This window comes from Venturia canescens, chromosome 3 (genome assembly GCF_019457755.1).
Source record: "Venturia canescens isolate UGA chromosome 3, ASM1945775v1, whole genome shotgun sequence".
NCBI classification, from domain to species: Eukaryota; Metazoa; Arthropoda; class Insecta; order Hymenoptera; family Ichneumonidae; genus Venturia; species Venturia canescens.
In genome coordinates this window covers 10,000,001-10,018,044 of record NC_057423.1, presented here as the reverse complement: position 1 = coordinate 10,018,044, position 18,044 = coordinate 10,000,001, and the positions used below count along the sequence as shown (strand labels likewise).

The window sequence follows — 18,044 nt, the reverse complement described above, 5'->3', positions numbered from 1 at the left end:
CGAGTAGTACATCAAACTCGTGGAAAATCGAACGTCAAAAAAATGCTGAGCGAATGGAAAAATGTACGATCGAGTATAAAGTGCTGACTGATAATCCGTTGAAAGAATTATTTCTAGAGTGGAACGGTCGTTGGCATATTCGTGTAAAGAAATTTGCTTATCAAAAAATATACACGAGTCGAGGTTAAAAAGGTTGAAAAGCCTTGAAAATGTGTTTTATAACGAGTTGCTGAACGTAATTTCAGACGCTTTTGAACTATAGTTGAAAATAATTGAGAATTCACTGTAAGAATAATAATTCATCGCGACCGGTGATTCTACGAATTTGCTATTCTCCGAAGGCTGCATCGCGTTTCGTATAATTGCGTCATCGTGCACGGACAAAGCGAAGCGTCATTACGTAAAAATGAAATGTTTAAGAGCAGCTCGAATGTTTGCAGATCGAAGAGCGTGCGATTGGTGTTTATTTTATTTTTGTTTGTTCCAGCACATCGTCCGATTTATTGTGAGATTACGAGCATGGCCTACAAACGTAATTTGAATGGATTTTTTTTCTTTTCCCATTTTACTCACCGGAATGTATTTCGCAGTCGCTTCATTCTACAAAGGAATAAAAAGGAGGGTTGACCAACATTAAAAACCAGAGAAAACGACAGCGTCCAAAAGCTTATGCGAATTTGCAACAGAGGCCAGTGAACCCCGTATCGGGACGCCTCCTCTTTCGTCGAGACACGCGCTGGGAAAGCACTCGAACCAACGAGATTTATGTGCTCAAGGTCGTTGTCTTCGTTCAACTTAGTCAGGATGAATAACACAGAAGAAACTCGTGAAAGTCAGCGATGACGAGAAACTTTTTCAATCGTTCGTCAACCTTTTACCAACTTTATGTATCTTCTTCTCGAACCTTTTTTTCTTTTAATATTCACTCTTCTTTGCGTCATGAATAATTTTTTCGTACCCAATGAGAACACCGGCACGTCACGAGATCGACGAAGCAACATTGATTCTCGATTTGAATAATTGTTCATGGAAAATTTATTCGTTACGATTCGCTTTTTCCCCATTTTTTTTTTTTTATCACTTCCCACTGAAAATGCATTTTATTACGCTGCCATCACGAGACAGACTTTTGGCAAATGAGGGTTTTTAACGCGACAAAAGTCTCCATTCCCTCAGATAAAAATAAGTTTTTCTACCCTTTCGGGTTGTAAAATAGCAAATTGTTGAACAAAAAATTAGCCGAGATTATCTTCCGAGAGTTGGACCTCTACCGAAAAAGCTCGAATTTGTAATTCATCCCATGTAAAATGGAATAAGAAAAATTCTTGTACTTTTTTCGTAAACGATTGTACGAAACTGTTATTTCTTCAGCTTCGTAAAGCATCGTTTTAAAAAAATTTGAAGAAAACGAACGATTTTGTGAACGGGATTTGCAGCACGTTTTTCTTGGGGTCGAAGGATGAAAATTTATCAAAGAAAATTCTTGAAAAAGCGACGAGCTTGTTTGCATCGGAAAAGCATCGTTTGCGTATTAGGAAAGTTGTTTGGGCGCAAAACACTTTCGAAGGTCCCCGGAGATAAGATTCGGCTAAAAGGATTTTTAGGTCTTTGCCAAGGGTGATAACGATCGCTGCTGTATCCGAAAAAATGTTGAGTTGACACACACGATGAAGTGACTCGTACGCATTAACCCCTCCGAGTGTCCGAACGACGCAGAGCTCTCTCCCCCTCCCAAAATATATATAATCGAATCGGGAATCCTCAACGCGAACAGTGCACTTTCCGATTTCCAAGATTGAGATACGAGATCGTTGATAGTTTCAGGTTTAAATGGTGCGAGCACGGGGAAGCGCGTACACTGTTCGTGGAAAGAGTTGACCGAAAAAAAGTGTCCTGCGAGACCGAAATAGTGCCTTTTCGTACTCGTGCAATTGGAAGCTTTTGGAATTTCTTTATTATTGAATTTGAGTGATAAAGAGTGGGAACAATGCGAGTTCGATGTGCCACCAAATTGTCACGCGTCCGTCCGCTCCTTCGGATCTTTTCGACTCTCATTTTGCACAGCCTGGTGCTGCTCGGTTCAGGAGAATCTTCGCAGCTTCCAACGAGAGAAAATTCCGAGAGGCCGGAAACGACGCTTTTGAAGTTTTTCTCCAGATCGTTCGAGCCTCAGGACGGTACCGTCGGCCCCGAATGCATGAGAGACAGCATTTTTTATCGCAATGCACTCGACAATTACGAGCCTTGGGCATTGCAGAGTGAGCATTTCATTTGCATTTTAAGCTTCCCTCCTTATTCACATTTGCTATCGTTATTCGTAAAAATTCATTTTCTGCTCGTTCCTTGAGAGGAATTTCGCCAACATTGTTCCACCTCTTCTGGCCTTCGTGCATGAATATTGACAGCAACGGAAAGATACGAAACGCGATTTCTTCTCGAGGAGAAATTTCTGTAATTTTGGTTTTCGTGTAATTGTACGACGCTGAAGTTTGCAGCGTTCCAGTCCAACGAATCTAACGAGAAAAACATTTGTAATTCACTCATTTTTTGTGAAATCTTGGTGCAGGTTGAAATACTACGAATTGCTAATTGTGTCAAAATATTAGAATTGCTGAAATCGTTGTGGAGTTTTTTGCATCATTTCGTTGGACTCGAACGTTGCAAGCCTCAACATCGTACAATTGTTTCGTCTGCTCCACTCCGTCTGTCGGTCTCGCCCCAATATTTCATGCTTCCAGAAAAAATAACCGGATCTCTCAAGCCGAGGCAATCGAGACTTCAATAATGTCCAGAAATTTCGCTCCCCCGTCCACAGAAACTGCTTTTGATCGTATTTGCTCAGTATCGAAAAAGATTCTGCTCCTCCGTTTGTCGCGTAATCTCCGACGCCAGATTCTTTATCATTTTATCGGTCGGAGATATCGATCTTTCTAGCGCGTGTCAAAAGATTCAACCCATTTGGGAGCCTCGCTCGTTAGTAACTTCGAAAAATCGTTTTTTCATGTTTTCCTGTCTTCCAACGATGATTCCGATGATCTCATTATTCGGAATGGCGACGACGCCTAGATAAAGGGATTAGAGATTTTTGAGAGAGGACATTTTTGTTAAAAAACGATCGTCGCGTTGCGAAGTGACGTTAATTCGTAGCTTCGCAAACTCTGCTCGTCGTTGGGCAGAGGCCGAGGGAACTGAAAGTGGGTCAGCGAGGATAGTCCGAGTAAAAGGCCATGCCGATGACCGTCCTTGCACCCAAGGGGTTGCGCCAGTCGATATAACGCGATCGTCGGATTAATCACAGCCGTTTTTCTTCTCCATACCATTTAAAACGCTCTTAATTATTAATTATTATACAATCTCTCTTCTAATTCGAACGATTACGTCAAATTTTATCTTCTTCCAACTTGAACTCGCTCTTGTCGCAATAATGTTACGAGGAAATATATTTACTACGTCGATAAGATATGAAAATCGATGGAACCTTGTAACAGCAGCGTGGAGTTAATCGCACTGCACTTTTCTCAACGAGCGAATTCATTTTTCTCGCGATTTTTAACGCTTGGCCTATTTCTCGTCGCTTCTCGCTCCCTCGCTCGTGCTTTCGTCTCGCAATCACCGAATTTCGACAACGGTCAGCTTGCCGGTGGGGGCAAATCGACTGTGAGAAAATGCGGAATGAAATGCAGCCTTTTTGATGCTCACCGCGATAAGATCTTCCGCCGATTGCTCGATTTATCAGGATAACGCGCTCCGATACTTATTTCTCGTACACTCCGCATGGTCGTTTCTTTTCGCCGTCTACGGATCTCGGCTTTATCGAAATTGCTTTTAACGAGATTTTTATTCGATTGGAACACGAGACTTGATCCGATTGATCCTTTAATAGCGCAGCAAATAGTGTTTTTTTTTTCTTTTCGCATCGCGAAGAAATTTGGTCAAATCGTCAGAGATTTTTCCCCTCCCATCTCCCATTTTACAAATAAAAAATGATTATTTGTAATTGAGCGTGGTTTCCTTCTTTTCGCAAGTGTACGACGCATCAACGAAAATAGCGTCGGGTCTCGTGACGGGGAGTACGAAGCAACTGGGCAATTACGACGAATGTCTGAGAGTGAAGACCGATTATGGTTTCGTGGGCAAAGCTTGCAGCGCTAAGGTGCAATTCGTCATTTCACCCGACAACAGTAATAACAACGACGATGACGGCTTTAACATGGAACATTTGTTGTTGAACGTGGCGTTGGCCTCGGTGAGTTTCAACTGTGACAAAAAACATTTTTCGTAAGCGCAGCAAACTCGCGATCGTTTTTTCGAGAATTACCAAAGCTTTCAGGACTCTACCCTAATTAGACGGGCAAAATAAATTATAAATATGGATATAAAAAGCGTTAAGATTTTTTAACAAATGAAAAGTACACTCTCAAAATAGAAAAAACATCTTTTTTGTATCTATTTTACTCAGTTTTCGTACAGAAAAATGTGATCGGAGAAAAAAGTGGTTTTAGATTCAGTAGGTAAATGGCCGTAGCGCATGTCATACGATTTTTTTCAAAAATTACCGAGTGGCGGCCATTTTTCAAAAAAACTATGAAATAGCACGTTTTTTCCAACAAAAAAACAGTTCCAGTGAAAATTTCAAAATTCGTGTGGTACGCGCTACAGCTACAGTCACAAAAAAACACGTGGTAAAATTTTGGTAAGGATCGGTCGAATAGTTTCGAAGATTTGACCAACGAGCCGTCGAAAAACGCGCCGAGTAAACGTCGCTCAAAAGTATACACTCGGGCTGCTCAGATCTTAGTAAAATTTTAATATGATACTTTTAAATACGTGTTTTATGTTGTTTCGATGAAAAACTAAATGACACTTTTGGGGAATTGATCATTTTCGTTGAAAAATGTTCGCCTTTGTCGCTATTTATGTATTTCAGGGTCTGAAAAACTGGACTTCCGGTTCTTCGGCTCCGTACGAATGGTTGTGGTGCGTGCCGTCGAGTTGCAGCCCGCGTGACGTTGCCGAAACCATTGAAATTGGCTTGGACTCGCTCAAACGCCCTCCGAGAGTTGATTTTTCAGTTGACGTCGGCAATAAATCGTGTCACACCCTACAATCGGACCATCTCGTCCTGGACATTGCCGATTGGCTTTACATGTACAGACATTTCTGTCTAGGTATATTTTAGTATTTTCCGAGATAAGAATCGCCCGAAGTTTTAGGATTGAAATTGCTCTAGAGGTCTCCACATTCACGGTTTACTAATTCAATAGAAATTTTTAACTCCCTACTGCCCGCAGAGCAAAAAAAAACGGAAATCTTTTTTTACTTTGCGTTTCACTGCGATCATCGACTGACAAGGGGGGGGATTGATTCGAAGTAAATTTTCTCTGGAACGGTTACGCTTGTCTTGACCAATTTTTCCTTGTGTTTTCTATGTGCGACGGACGGTTTTCTTATAGACACGCAGTTTGTCAAAATCTATCGTGAACTCGCTTAGAAAACAAATATTTATGTTCAAACTTATTTTGCCATTTCGAATTGACAGTGCTCAATTATCGACAACTTCGCACGGTTGTACGCTGCCAATTTTACTTCGAGCTGTTCTTTACAGATAAAAAATAATGAACTTTAAAAAGTGTGAAATAAAAAAATGTTTCAATAACGTGCGTTACTTGCGATTCGAATAAGTGACTCAACTTTTTTTGCTCTTTTCATGATCGAACAAACGATTGAAATTTATTCTCGCAATTATCAAAATTATGCGTAATTTATTTATTCAGATTCATTCATTTTTAATATCATGATAGCGGATAAACTGCTTTCGTGGTAAAATCGTCAAGCAAAATGTGACAACAAACATTTTCTATTTATATGCGTATGCATATCTTTTTTATATTTTTTTTATTTATATTTTATTTTATTTTATTTTTTAAATATTTTATATGAATATTTTTTTTTTCATTTTATTTTTTATTTTTATTATTTTTAAAATATTTTATATATATATATTTTTTAGTAGTAGTAGTACTTATTTCCTGTATGTCTTTTCAGACTTTTACACAGTTATCCCCCCCCCCCCCCCCGTTCCCCTTATATATTATTTCATTTAGTCTGTGTTACACACAAGTATTTAACAACCGTTTATCTTTCCTTATATCTAATTTTTAATATTCCCTTTACCGCTTAGCTTTTATCATCCCTTTCTTCAAGGGTCCCCTCTCTATTCTCCCTTTTTACTTTTTGGACCATCAATTGAAACTGTCTGACGTATTAAATGGCTTTGTCTTTGGTTCCTTGTATATTTTTAAAAATTTTTATATTTTTATATTTATAAATATTTTAAACCAGGTGGCTTATGGTGTTGTCAAGCCTACCACCGTTCATTTCGTTATTACTCGTTAAACCTCAAATAAGTGTTTTTCTTTTTCGATTCCCGTCGTCATCTTCCGACAAAAATCCTGTCAACTCTTTTATTTCTGACTTTTTAGAGTTCACTACTATTTTCTTAATTGAAGGAGTTTTCCTATTTTTTTTCCTTCACAGGCTAAATATGATAATTACAAGGGAAATAAAACGGGAATTCAGCTTGAGAATCTCCCACATTTTAATGAGCGAGTCAATCGAATAGTTGTTACAAATGAAATAAAACTCGATTCTTATATTTTCGAAGGGATCGAAAAATCATTTGCTTCGCCGAGCAGATTTTTTATCACCAAGTAAATTGCGGATTCCCAGACGCATTATATTTCGTATGATATGTGCAAACCGGTTAACCAAATTTGTAGTCCTTAAAAAGCGATTATTCCAAAGTAGAATAATGTGATTGAGCGTGAAAAAAAAACGGTTGATTGCCTGTTGTCAGATCTCTACTGATCCTGTTTGGAAGCCTGGTCGCGATCAGCACGTTGTACGATTTGGTGAAGCAGAGCAATCCGGAAAAACCGGCTTCGAAAGGTAAAAAACGGTTGAGCCAATTGGTCTGTTTATTTTTCATAACGTAACGTTTGTTCAGTGAATATTTCGCGAAAAGGTCGACGACGATGGACGATGGAAAAATGAGAGTGTGTGGAAAGAGAGCGGACGGTCGATCCGAAGCGTTGCGAAACGCATTTCGACTCAACCCTCGATTTTTAAGGCCTTCTTTCAACTCTTTTTATTTCCACTGCGACGAGAATATCAGCGTGTGTTAAACTTGTCTCTTAAATGTCAAGCAGATCGTGTATTTAAAAATAAGCAACGTTTGCATTCCGACAAAACGGAATGCTGCAGCGAGTTCATTCATTTATGCGAATAAAGTTTCGCTCGAAGCTTCGTCAAGGCTTCGTTGATCGATAATATTCTTACAATGAGCGCGCACGCAGAATATTACGAGCGATAACGAGAGCCATTTTTAACGATACGATCGATAAATTCTTTCACACATTATTCATACCAATTCTCAAGGCCTTTCACATAGTTCGTCGATTACGGGGGAGATTAACGATAACGAAAATTCAATCACCGGCTCGATTGTAACCAACAGAAATAAAGAGCGCGATTCTCTGCTCCTTCTCTGCCTACACCAACGGCAAGGGCCTCCTCGACGTTCGGAGGGGCTCCGGAACGATCCCGTGCTTGGATGGTCTCCGATTTTTCAGCATTTGTTGGATTGTTTACGGACACACGCATTATCTCAAAATCGTTGGGGCCAATCTCGACCTGTTATCAGTCGCAACGGTGAGAACCTGTTCGCTGTTTTGTTTCCATATTATTATATTTTAGTCACAGTAAATGAATATAAAACTATTCGAAGAATTTTTCAAACATTTTTCACTTTGTTTTTTAATTTTATATCTTTTATGAATTTTTGTTTAAATAATCACAACTAATTGTCATCGATGACAGTTGCACGAAAGGTGGGACAGTTTCTTGTTGCTCAACGGCAACATCGCTACCGACACTTTTTTTCTCCTCAGCGGAATCCTCCTCGCTTACACAGAGCTGATGAAACAGGAAAAGTATTTCGGTCGACAGAAACTCAACATTTTCGGTCTCTACGCTCGACGCTATCTCAGGTGAACGGAGCACGATTTTTTCATCGATTTTGTCATAACACCGGGATCGGTCTCTCCGAATTCGAGAATTGGAGAGACTCGAATATTTCGATCGAATTTATTGCAGTTAAAAACCCCGGGAGATTTATGCTTTTGAGAAACTCTCGGTCAACAGCTTACGAGCGCCGGTGTACGGGCATCCTCGAAAGTTTGAAAGTCAGACCAATTACGACGCTAAAGATATTGACATTTATTCGTCTCTCGTGTACAGAAAACGCGATAACGTAACGTCGAGGTGATCGATGAGCAAACACCTACGGAGGACGATTACGGAATCCGTTTCCACGAAATGGAACTTTCATTCGGAAGTTTCGAAACACGGGGCAAAATGTTAGCTTTTACTTCGAGGTTTCACCCTAAATTATTTGACATAAGCTTAATGCTTCGTTCAGATTTCAGCTCAAACGTGTACGCCCTTTTTGAGAAATTGAACAGATAAAAAAATCATTAGTGAACATTAGAAAAGTGTTTGTAGTCAAACGACTAATTAGAGGACTGCAATCGTGGTTTCCAAAAACTAAATGATTCGTCTTCAGTTTTTACGAATTATTCACTTATTCATGGAAATAAAAGGTGATTTGCCGCCGATCGTTTTCGGCCATTTTTCGTCTCTGCTCATCACTCGAAATTCATCACGAATCTCCATTTTGGCCACGAATTTAATTCTAGGGTTCGAGAAAAAAGTGGTCGAATTTCCCGAGCTAGTAATCCGGATAAATCTGTTCTACTGGAAAAAAAAAAAAAACGAGTGGAATTAAAAAATCTACAAAACTCAATATCGCGATTTCTCGGTGCAGGTTGACACCAGCTTACGCCGTCATAATCGGTTTTTATGCAACTTTGTTCTACAAAATGGGGAGTGGCCCGTACTGGGACACGTGGATCGATAGCAACAGGAACTTTTGTCGTGAAAATTGGTGGACCAATCTTCTCTACGTCAACAATTACGTCAACGTTCAAAAAATGGTGAATTCATTGTTTTTCATCCGTATTAATATTCGCCAATGTTTTATGCCAAATTTTCAAAGGAAAAGTAATCAATATTATTGGCAAATTTCAATGCGTCCGAAACGATCGCGAAGAATGTTTTTTTATCTTTCCGAAAGAAATTGGCAAAATTACTCGATCTCATTCGTTCTCATAACCTCGAATGAACATAAATTTGCGCCTTTTCGTTCCAGTGCATGTCACAATCTTGGTACTTATCCGTGGACATGCAGCTCGTGTGGATCGCCCCGATATTTTTGTACCCGATGTTAAAGCCCGGCAGAAAGAGCCAACTGATATTTTTGACACTTTTGTCAAGCGCATTCCTCGCCTCGATTCTCGCACCGCTTTTCATAACTTATTTCAACGAGCTTACGGGCACGATGATTTATTACAAAAAGTGAGACTCAAATAAACCGCGATTATTTTACAATCGTTTTCATTTAGTGCCACAAACATTTTTCCATTTCGGTTTTCTGTTGGGTCAGGCAGCTGGACGTGGCGAACGTTTATCTCCAAATTTACACGAGAGCTTACGCCAGAGCAGCTCCGTACTTACTGGGACTTGGAGTCGGATATTTGTTGAGAAAAATCAAGCCCACGAACACGTCGATCTCCACCGTAAGTTTCGATCGTTTTTCTCGTCTTTTGTCGGTTCTGAAAAATTTCTTGTCTCAAATAATTGACCGTGGAATGCTAAATCTCTTTTAGTCGGTCGTCATCGGTGGCTGGATTTTTGCAATCGTTGCCGGCCTCGCCGTCGTTTTTGGGCCTCGAGCAATGTATTTTCCAGAGCACGAGTACGACGCTCTCGAGGCAGCATTTTACGCCGGATTTCACCGGCCCGTCTTCGCTCTCGCTGTCAGCTGGATCGTCGTCGCCAGCGTTTTCGATCGTGCCGGTAAATTCCACACTCGTATTCGCCCCCTCGAAAAGTCTTTCTCACGCGAGCCAGAGGAGTGCAATTTTCATTTTTCTTTCAGGACCTGTCGGAGCACTCTTGTCCTGGAGCGTTTGGGTCCCTCTCAGCAAACTGACGTACTCCATTTATTTGTCTCATTACATCATCCTCCTGTACAATAGCGCGAGCGTCAGAACTCCGGGAAATTTGACGACGATCGGCGTCGTAAGTGACAACGAATTCTAAGATAAAGAAAAAAAATCGTTGCTCGCTTTTGAAAAGTGCTTTATTTTTACGTGACGAAAAAAACGCTTTGGTCAGGCTTTTCCCAAAATTTTCAACATCCCCATGGAACTTTGGGGTCAGAAGAATTTTCATGTAGTTTCAAGGACGCTGAATTATTCGCTAGTAACCAAGATGGCTCGATTTTCTAATGGTCATTTTTATTTTCACGAATTTTCGGTATTTTTGGGAAAATCCTTTTGCCAATATTTGGACGATTCGAATCTAATTTTAGCATCTTTTCGCACATCTGAATTGGACTTTTTTGAAATGCGTAATCGTTCAGTCGCGATGACTAATGAAAACATGAAGAATAATGAGGCCCCCGTGATGTTTTTCAGGTGCAGGCATTTTTCGGGAATTTGGCAATGACCGTGATAATCTCAGTGATGCTGAGTCTGACGTTCGAGATCCCATTTATTCGGTTGACGAGTTTGCTCTTCAAGAACGATCGTCCATTGCCATCGGCGCCATCGAAGCCGATAATTTCAGCGTTCGAAACGAGCGACTCGATTCTGCAAATATATCGTGCTTCGAACGAGGCGCCCTCGACGGTCTCGCGAACGTACGAGGATTTGATGGACCGTTACGACAAAGTTGATTGCGCCGTTGACGGACGATCGACGAGTCCAGGCGAGCCGAGTTCGTCCAGTGCTGCCAGCTTCGAATTCAATCTGTCGCGGAGTGACAACGACATTTTCATAACGTCCCAACAAAGAAGAGGCCACGCTACGAAAAACTCGGGAGGGAAAAGTCATTTTAGTAATTTAGGATATGAAGGAGACTAGTTTCCAAAAAAGACCTTACAAATTTGAAAAAAAAAAGCATTCGAAAGATGCGACGATTGATTGAAAATAGTTTGGGAAAACAATTCAAATACTTTCGTGCCTTTTTTTTCTGCAGTAGAAGAAACGGATAACGACAGTTGACAAGCATGACCGGACAACAGTCCAAAACTGGGACTGACGCGTGGCCGTTCACGCCAAAAGTACAAACTTTTGAACACTTTTTTACGATTTTTTATAAAATAGGATAGTCACTGAAGGACGATTGTTTCAGCGTAGTGCAAAATAATCTGAATATCATTTTGTATTCAATTTTTTTCTCGGTACTAACTTTAACGATAATTTAAGCCTTGAAAAACTCCATAAGCTGTGAATTTCGGAGGAAAGAGTAGCGCCAATTTTTTACCGAGCGATCCCAATCGATGATTTTGTGCAGAAATAATGAAGAGTGCATTGAAAAAAGGGATCGCGAGTCGGAGGATTAAATCGTGGGAATCCGATTACGTAATGACTTCCCCAAAGGGCGCTCGACGCTCGTTTTTTTCACATTCGATCGCTGGCTGCTCCTGCGAGTGCCAAATCTTGTAGGAGACGCGTGCACGTGGACTCTCCAGGGACAGTAAACGTCGTGGGAAAAAGAGAGTCTTCGGGTTGTCGCGATTGGGAGTTTCCTCGACTTTGAAGCGTTGGAAAAAGAAAATGAAAAAAGAGAAAAAAAAATCGTCATTCGAAGGGGTTTTCAATTAGTGATCAACCGAGTTTATATTATGATTGACGTAACGATATGAAAAACATGTAAATATAGAAATAAATGCGATTTTAATGAAAGATGAAAGTGACTCGGTTCGAAAAGTCATTCGGTGATCCTCGATTCGTGCCTTTTCATCCCCATTCACCGAACAGTGACACAACTCGCAAAGCCACTCGATTAAACGACGATTTTTCGATGAGCGAGATGGAATCTCGATAAATTGAGATATTTTGGGAGCCAGAAAGTGGTGGAGATAGAAAAGGAGGGAAAATCGAAGGTCTGGCCGACACACGCTGCTGCACCCTGCTGAGAAGGGGCTGACTCGAGCCCCCATTGTGACAAACGGACGGATGAATTTCAGTCTCATTGTCGCTGGTACGGTTAGCCAACTTCGTCGTGCCTTCGCCAGCCTCTATTACGAGTAACGAGTCCCACATTTGTTCCTGGATAGGCTCGGAGTCGTGGAAGGACTTTTGGCTGTGGAGGTCTGCAGGAAAATTCGTTGGGAATACGCCCTTTTTGTTTCCTTGTGGCAAGCAGCGTTATTACGTAAGAGGCCTCGGAAAACCTCAACATCTGTGTACTCTCGAAAACTGCAATCCTCTATTTGTGACGAAATAAATGAAATTACCACAGCGCTCTAATATATCAAGTATTAGCGAAGAATAAATGGCTTTTGCTGCTGGTGTATTTTCCCCATTTTTAGCTATTGTTCCATTCTTTGAGGGGGGGCACCTATGCATATCGTTACTTTGTGAATGGAAAATGAATGATGGCGAATCAGGAAGAAGCTCAGGGGACGATTGGAGGAGGAAAAAATTCGGTTGGAAATAATTAGCAACGTTTTTTTCGACCTTTGTGCCCGTAGCAGTATTTTGGTAGTGAAAAAATGATTTAAGGTCGACGATCAATGGGTTCCGAGAGGAATTTGTAGAACGAAACTATTTTCGCTCCCCCTCGATGTGTTTTTTTTTTTTACTTTTTTTTCTCTAGCTTTTTTGAGGGTAAAAAACAAGTTACATGAAAATCGGGCCAGAGGTCAAACGAAGGGAGAAAGCATTCGGCTTTCTCTCGATGTTTGAGCCGCCACTCGGGAAACGAGAGCGTGTGGTAAAGAAAAATAAAACGAAAGGCAAGTGCCTCGAAAAAGTGGCTCTTCGAAATCACCGACAAAGACGAAACTCCAGGAGTCCGATTTTTGGGATCCTTATTCGGTAGCTGATTCATATTCCCCGAGGGAATTTCTGCTCGACTCAACCTGCTCGCATAAATAATAACGCGACACCTGTTGAAGTCATTTTTTGTTCAATTCTCGTTATTTTTTTTTTATAATACATCGGCGGAAATGAGCATCGCTGAGCAAGATAATTTCAACATTTTTCAAACTCATTAAAGTCATCTCTTTTGCTGAAAAATCGATGATTTCTTTCCTCTTTTTATTAATACTTTTTTCTTGAACCATTTCCCTTCGCGTTTCCCATTGCGCGCTCTCTAATGCGATTCTTTACATTCAAAAATATCGTATTTTCGTCAGGGACGAATGAAATTTGGGGTTCGGTCAGCGATGTTGAATCAATGGCTTGCAATTTCATTTGCTATGAGATAAGTCGAAAAAATTTCTTTACTATTTCGAATTTATAACTCTGACATTAATTTAGAGTGATAATGTTTTTAATTAGGAAATAAAAATCGAGCCAATTTGGACACTCAGAAAATACGATCCTTCGGGCATGATCTGCCTTAACACTGATGAATATCGATCATTTTTAGCATCTCACAAAAGTAACAATGCATCAGTAACAGTGTATTTTATTATTATTTTCATGATTTCTCAAGAGAGTAGAAAAAATTGTTTTTTTTAGATTTTCTGTCTTCGCCCGAGAACATAGAAAGTATTATTTTTTCTACACTATTCGTATAGTTTAAAAAAAATAGTGAAACGAGAATAGGACGGATTGTTCAGTGGGCGATGAATTAAAAGAAGTCGATAGTGCCGTCTCTTTCGAGTTTCACTCACGAAAATCCATGAAAAAAAAAGTTTTTGATCAAGACTCCCAGATTTTGGAGCGACAAAAAACCAAGCGCCATCAGCATAAATTTTCTTCTTAATATTATTAAGTACCAAATATAGATAATGGAGTCGAGTGCGCGCGCGATATGTCTGGAGGGTGGTCTGGTTTTGTTTTTAGGTGGAGGCGGTGGGACAGAGACCAGACATCGAGGTCCTCGGAGCTATAATCAGGAGAGAAAATTCCATTATTAGCGGGCCGCTTATCGTGTACATTTGGGAAAGACAGACTTCTTGCTCGATGATATGACGGAGAGAGAAAAAGAGAGAGGGAAGAGAAGAGAAGCTTAATGATCGAAAGAAAAAACCGAATCCTGGCACGTCGAGTAGTGAAATTTTTCACTCGCGCCGCTTCTCCTCCCTGCTTTTCAAGGACGAGGAGCCAAAAAAATGAAAAAATCATTTGAAAACAGAAGGAAAGTAGAGCGGGGAGTGATAGGACGGTGAAAAGTGATGGCGCTCTCTCGAGTGTTCGCTCCAGGGGCGCGAGGAGAATATTGCTCTCTCCCCAGGAGAAAGAAGGACCGAAAGACTTTTGCCTTCTTTGCTCCTTCTGCTTTTTCTTTTCGGCGCGGCCTCAAAGAGAAAAAATTAGGGGGAAACGCGAATGAAGAAGCTTCACGACTTATTCCACCGCCTTTGAAGCTTTTCCACTCTCAAATTAAAAAACACATTATCCCGAGTACTCGCCTGCACACGGAAATCTCACTATCGCACTCTCGAGTGCCCCCTCGAATCGCGTTTTTTCAAATTTCTGCCAAAAATCATTCTCACCCTCGAAGATAACCGAGCCGCAGAGCGACCCATCCTCTTTCACCTAATTTGTAACAATTTCCACAGTCGCACCAACGATTGTGACTAACGTCCGACCTTTCAGGATTTACATTTCTCAGGCTATTTCTCACGAAAATCCGATCAGTATTCAAATGACAGACCTTTTACGACGATGGATAGGAAGCAACGCATCCGATTAGAAAAATCCAATATTTTCAACGACCGCACATACGATCCGAGTGATAAATAAAATCCAAATGAGAACAACAAACATTTTTCAAAATCTGAGTGGACAATAAAATCAGGCTACGAAATTGATTAATCAATAAATTAAATAAAACGAGATAACATTTTTGAGATGCAATTTTCTAAAATTCAAAATTGCTAATGGGCCATAGGAAAATCAGGGGAAAGCCACAAGCGTTGCAAAAATTTAACAAATTCGTTTCCCATTCAAAGTTCTAGTGGATGAAAGCAGAATTTAATTTTTATGAAAGCACCTCATCAAATTGATGCTCAATTGAATAATAACGTTGATTCATCAAAATACTAATAATATCAAATTCACATTTTTATTCTAAATGATAATGGAGAAATAAAAAACTCGTTTTTCGGGAATGTTGACTCTTCACGAAAATTCAAATCACCAATGAACCAAAGTCCATCAAATTTTCGAATTTGGCGACTTCCTTTTCATTCGGAACTGCGATGAAGATTTTTTTTCTACACTGACACTTGCTGAACTGCGTAGTATGAAATAAAATTTTTATGAAAAACATGAAAAACGAATGGGAGGAAGAGGAAAGAGGAGGATAATCGAAAGACCGAGCTTATCAATCGGGCGCCTGCGTCGAGAAACACCGCCTCCTAACCGCAAGCTCACTTTCCCTCTTATCCAATCGCCTTCCCGGCCAGATCACCCCTTCGCGTCTTCCTTCTCGATGTTCTTCTACCCCCTCGACGAGGAGGAGGTCTGCGGGACGGAAAGTGCGGCGCGTTCGTAAGATCGAATGGGAAAGACGAAGAGGGCAAAGAGTTCATCGTTCCTCGGAGCCGCTGAAGTACTTCCTTTCCAGATTGCTCCTCCGGAACGCTGCTGCATCTTGAGCAATGTGTCATCGACGAAAAAGGATTAAACATCCGGTGAAAAAGATGCTTTCTTTTTAAATTGCCGACACTTTCGAACCTCGCAGTCGTTCAATCAAATCTTCGGATTGAGAAACGAAAGGTTGTCTTCTCTCGAACAAAAATTCTCTGAACGCCATGAAAATCGATCAAATTTTTAAAAACATTTTTATGATCGCTCGTTCGGATTTTATGAGGAATAAGCAATGCGGTGAAAAAATCTTATTTTTTCATTTCAATCGGCATTTTCGAATCTCGTCGTTTTCGGCGAAGAGGGAAAGACATTTGGGCTCTCGCACTTCAGCCTCGTCGTCGCTTCCCATAAAAATCGGTGGGACGTTTTCACATTTTTACAAGAAATCGTTAAGATTCCATTTTCATGTTGATTTCACGAATGGAATTGATTTTTTCAACGATTTCGTCGATCGGATTTTTTCATCTCGTTGGTCCATCGTCGAATTTCGAGTTTATTTAAATTTTTTATCGAAATTCATTTGGGCTTCATTGGAAGAAATGAGTTCCCGAGCTTTTCGTGCGATCCAACGAGTCCTGCAGCTTCGCGACAGAGTTGGACCGTAAGAAGAAACGTCGAGGAATGAAGTTGATGGGAGAATGTCTCATTTGTTTCGATGCTCAGTTGCGCGGGGGTGGAAAAGCGGGGGCCCGGGAAAGCGGTGGCGACGTAATCCAGACGCTCACAATCGCGGACGTTGATTATCCCAGCGTGACGCCCATTTTTGGAAGATTAAAAATCATCCGAGTTCTTTTCCGTAAGAGAATCGTGTCCACGTCCAAAACGTTTTGGGCGCGAATGGGACTGGAAATCAGTAGAAGAGCGAAGGTTCAAGAATCCGCAGAAATTCAAAGAGACTCTCGAACTTTTGAGTCACTTTCGCAAGAAACGAATCGCAGAGGATTACGAATTTTTGCACGATCCATTAATGAGAGGCCCGAAACGCTGACGCAGATTCGTGCCTCGCCGCAGCACGACTCGAGTTCATGAATGAACTGTCCGCGGGCGAGTCGAACGAACGAGGGAATTTCCGTCGCAAGGATTTCAGAGGAATTCCAAAAGACGCGCGTAAACGTGAAAAAAAAAAGGGCGAAGCAAGAGGCGCAAAGGCGAAAGAGAAGAAGAAGGCGAAGAACACACGTGTCATCGAAGAAAAAATAAACAAATGTTTCAGTAGCTGCTCGACGACGAAGAACAGAACGCGGTGGCGAAGCGTCGGCCAACCTTCCCGCTGGGCCTTGTACCTTATTTTCTGTTTACGTCTCATCTTCCTCCTCGGCCGTTCACTCTATTTGCTGTGACGCGTACGCGCCGTAGAAAAACTCGTACTCGAGTGCGGAAATAATAATTAACTTTGACCTCTCTCGATCTTTCGTCACCTACGAGCAAAATCCTTCGTGTTTCCACGATTCCGACCGCGACAACCTCGCTGATGGTGCTTTTGGACACGATTCACCAAATCGAATGGATTTTGAAGCAAAATTTTACGAGTTTTTTGCTTCACGATGCTTCGATATTCTCACTGGAAATAGTGACAAATTTCAGTGTGAAAAATCGACGATATATTATCCAATGCGAGGTCAGATATACTTCACGAATGAATCTTATACAAAGTTCTGTCGAATCAAGAGGACTAAACGAAGTTTCATCGAACAGAGTTAGTTTTATGATCTTTTCGTTATTCGTTAAAATCCCATTTATCGATGTAAAAGTTTCGTGTAGCAATTTTTTGTGGAGCGAGAACTCGATGAAAATTGACGTGTGATGTCAAGACAATTAATTTAGCAAGTTTCTGCATCCAGTTTTAAACAGACGAAAAAACACCGGAAAACACTCATTTTTAAGATATCGTACCCAATCCAAAAAAAGTCTTAATCCAAATTTGCGAAAGGGGGTTTGAAGGAAAAATTGTCCTCTTTGAAACACCATTTGTTAAATTAAGACATCTTGATTCTTCAAAAGGCTATCAAACTTTTGGTGCGATTCGAATTTTTGCAAGGGCGAATGAAATTTGGAACATTTCTAAACACTTTGGCAGATGATCGATGCTCGCGTTGGAGCTCCTCAAAGTTTACTACGTTCAACTGTAAATTTCAATTGTGAAAACAGTACTGATCATAAAAAAATGCCTCCCTTTGAGGTCCCACACTCACCACATTGGTGCAAATTTGCACTTGGACTTTTAAAAACATTTTCATTTCATTTATGAATGTGTGGAATGAATCTTACAACGAGACTTTTTAGGGCTAACAATTCCTCGATTACAATCAT

At 40.7% G+C, this 18,044-nt stretch overlaps 1 protein-coding gene across 1 annotated transcript; it reads left to right on the top strand.

Annotated features, from left to right (window-relative positions):
* The first annotated feature begins 276 nt into the window (after positions 1-276).
* On the top strand, positions 277-11,877 carry LOC122408134 (nose resistant to fluoxetine protein 6-like). The gene is made up of 12 exons (XM_043414753.1): positions 277-2,258; positions 4,026-4,246; positions 4,928-5,148; positions 6,857-6,948; positions 7,517-7,710; positions 7,879-8,048; positions 8,885-9,053; positions 9,269-9,474; positions 9,563-9,695; positions 9,786-9,975; positions 10,058-10,200; positions 10,599-11,877. Exons 1-12 carry the CDS (start codon positions 1,988-1,990, stop codon positions 11,043-11,045), a joined length of 2,457 nt encoding a protein of 818 aa, XP_043270688.1. The 5' UTR covers positions 277-1,987; the 3' UTR covers positions 11,046-11,877.
* The last annotated feature ends 6,167 nt before the right edge of the window (positions 11,878-18,044 follow it).

Bases quoted from the DNA above. Each gene is read 5' to 3' on its own strand.
- LOC122408134 (XM_043414753.1), top strand. From the start codon at position 1,988: ATGCGAGTTCGATGTGCCACCAAATTGTCACGCGTCCGTCCGCTCCTT. The intron at 9,475-9,562 runs GTGAGACTCAAA...CTGTTGGGTCAG, and splicing joins ACGATGATTTATTACAAAAA to GCAGCTGGACGTGGCGAACG. The intron at 9,696-9,785 runs GTAAGTTTCGAT...AATCTCTTTTAG, and splicing joins CGAACACGTCGATCTCCACC to TCGGTCGTCATCGGTGGCTG.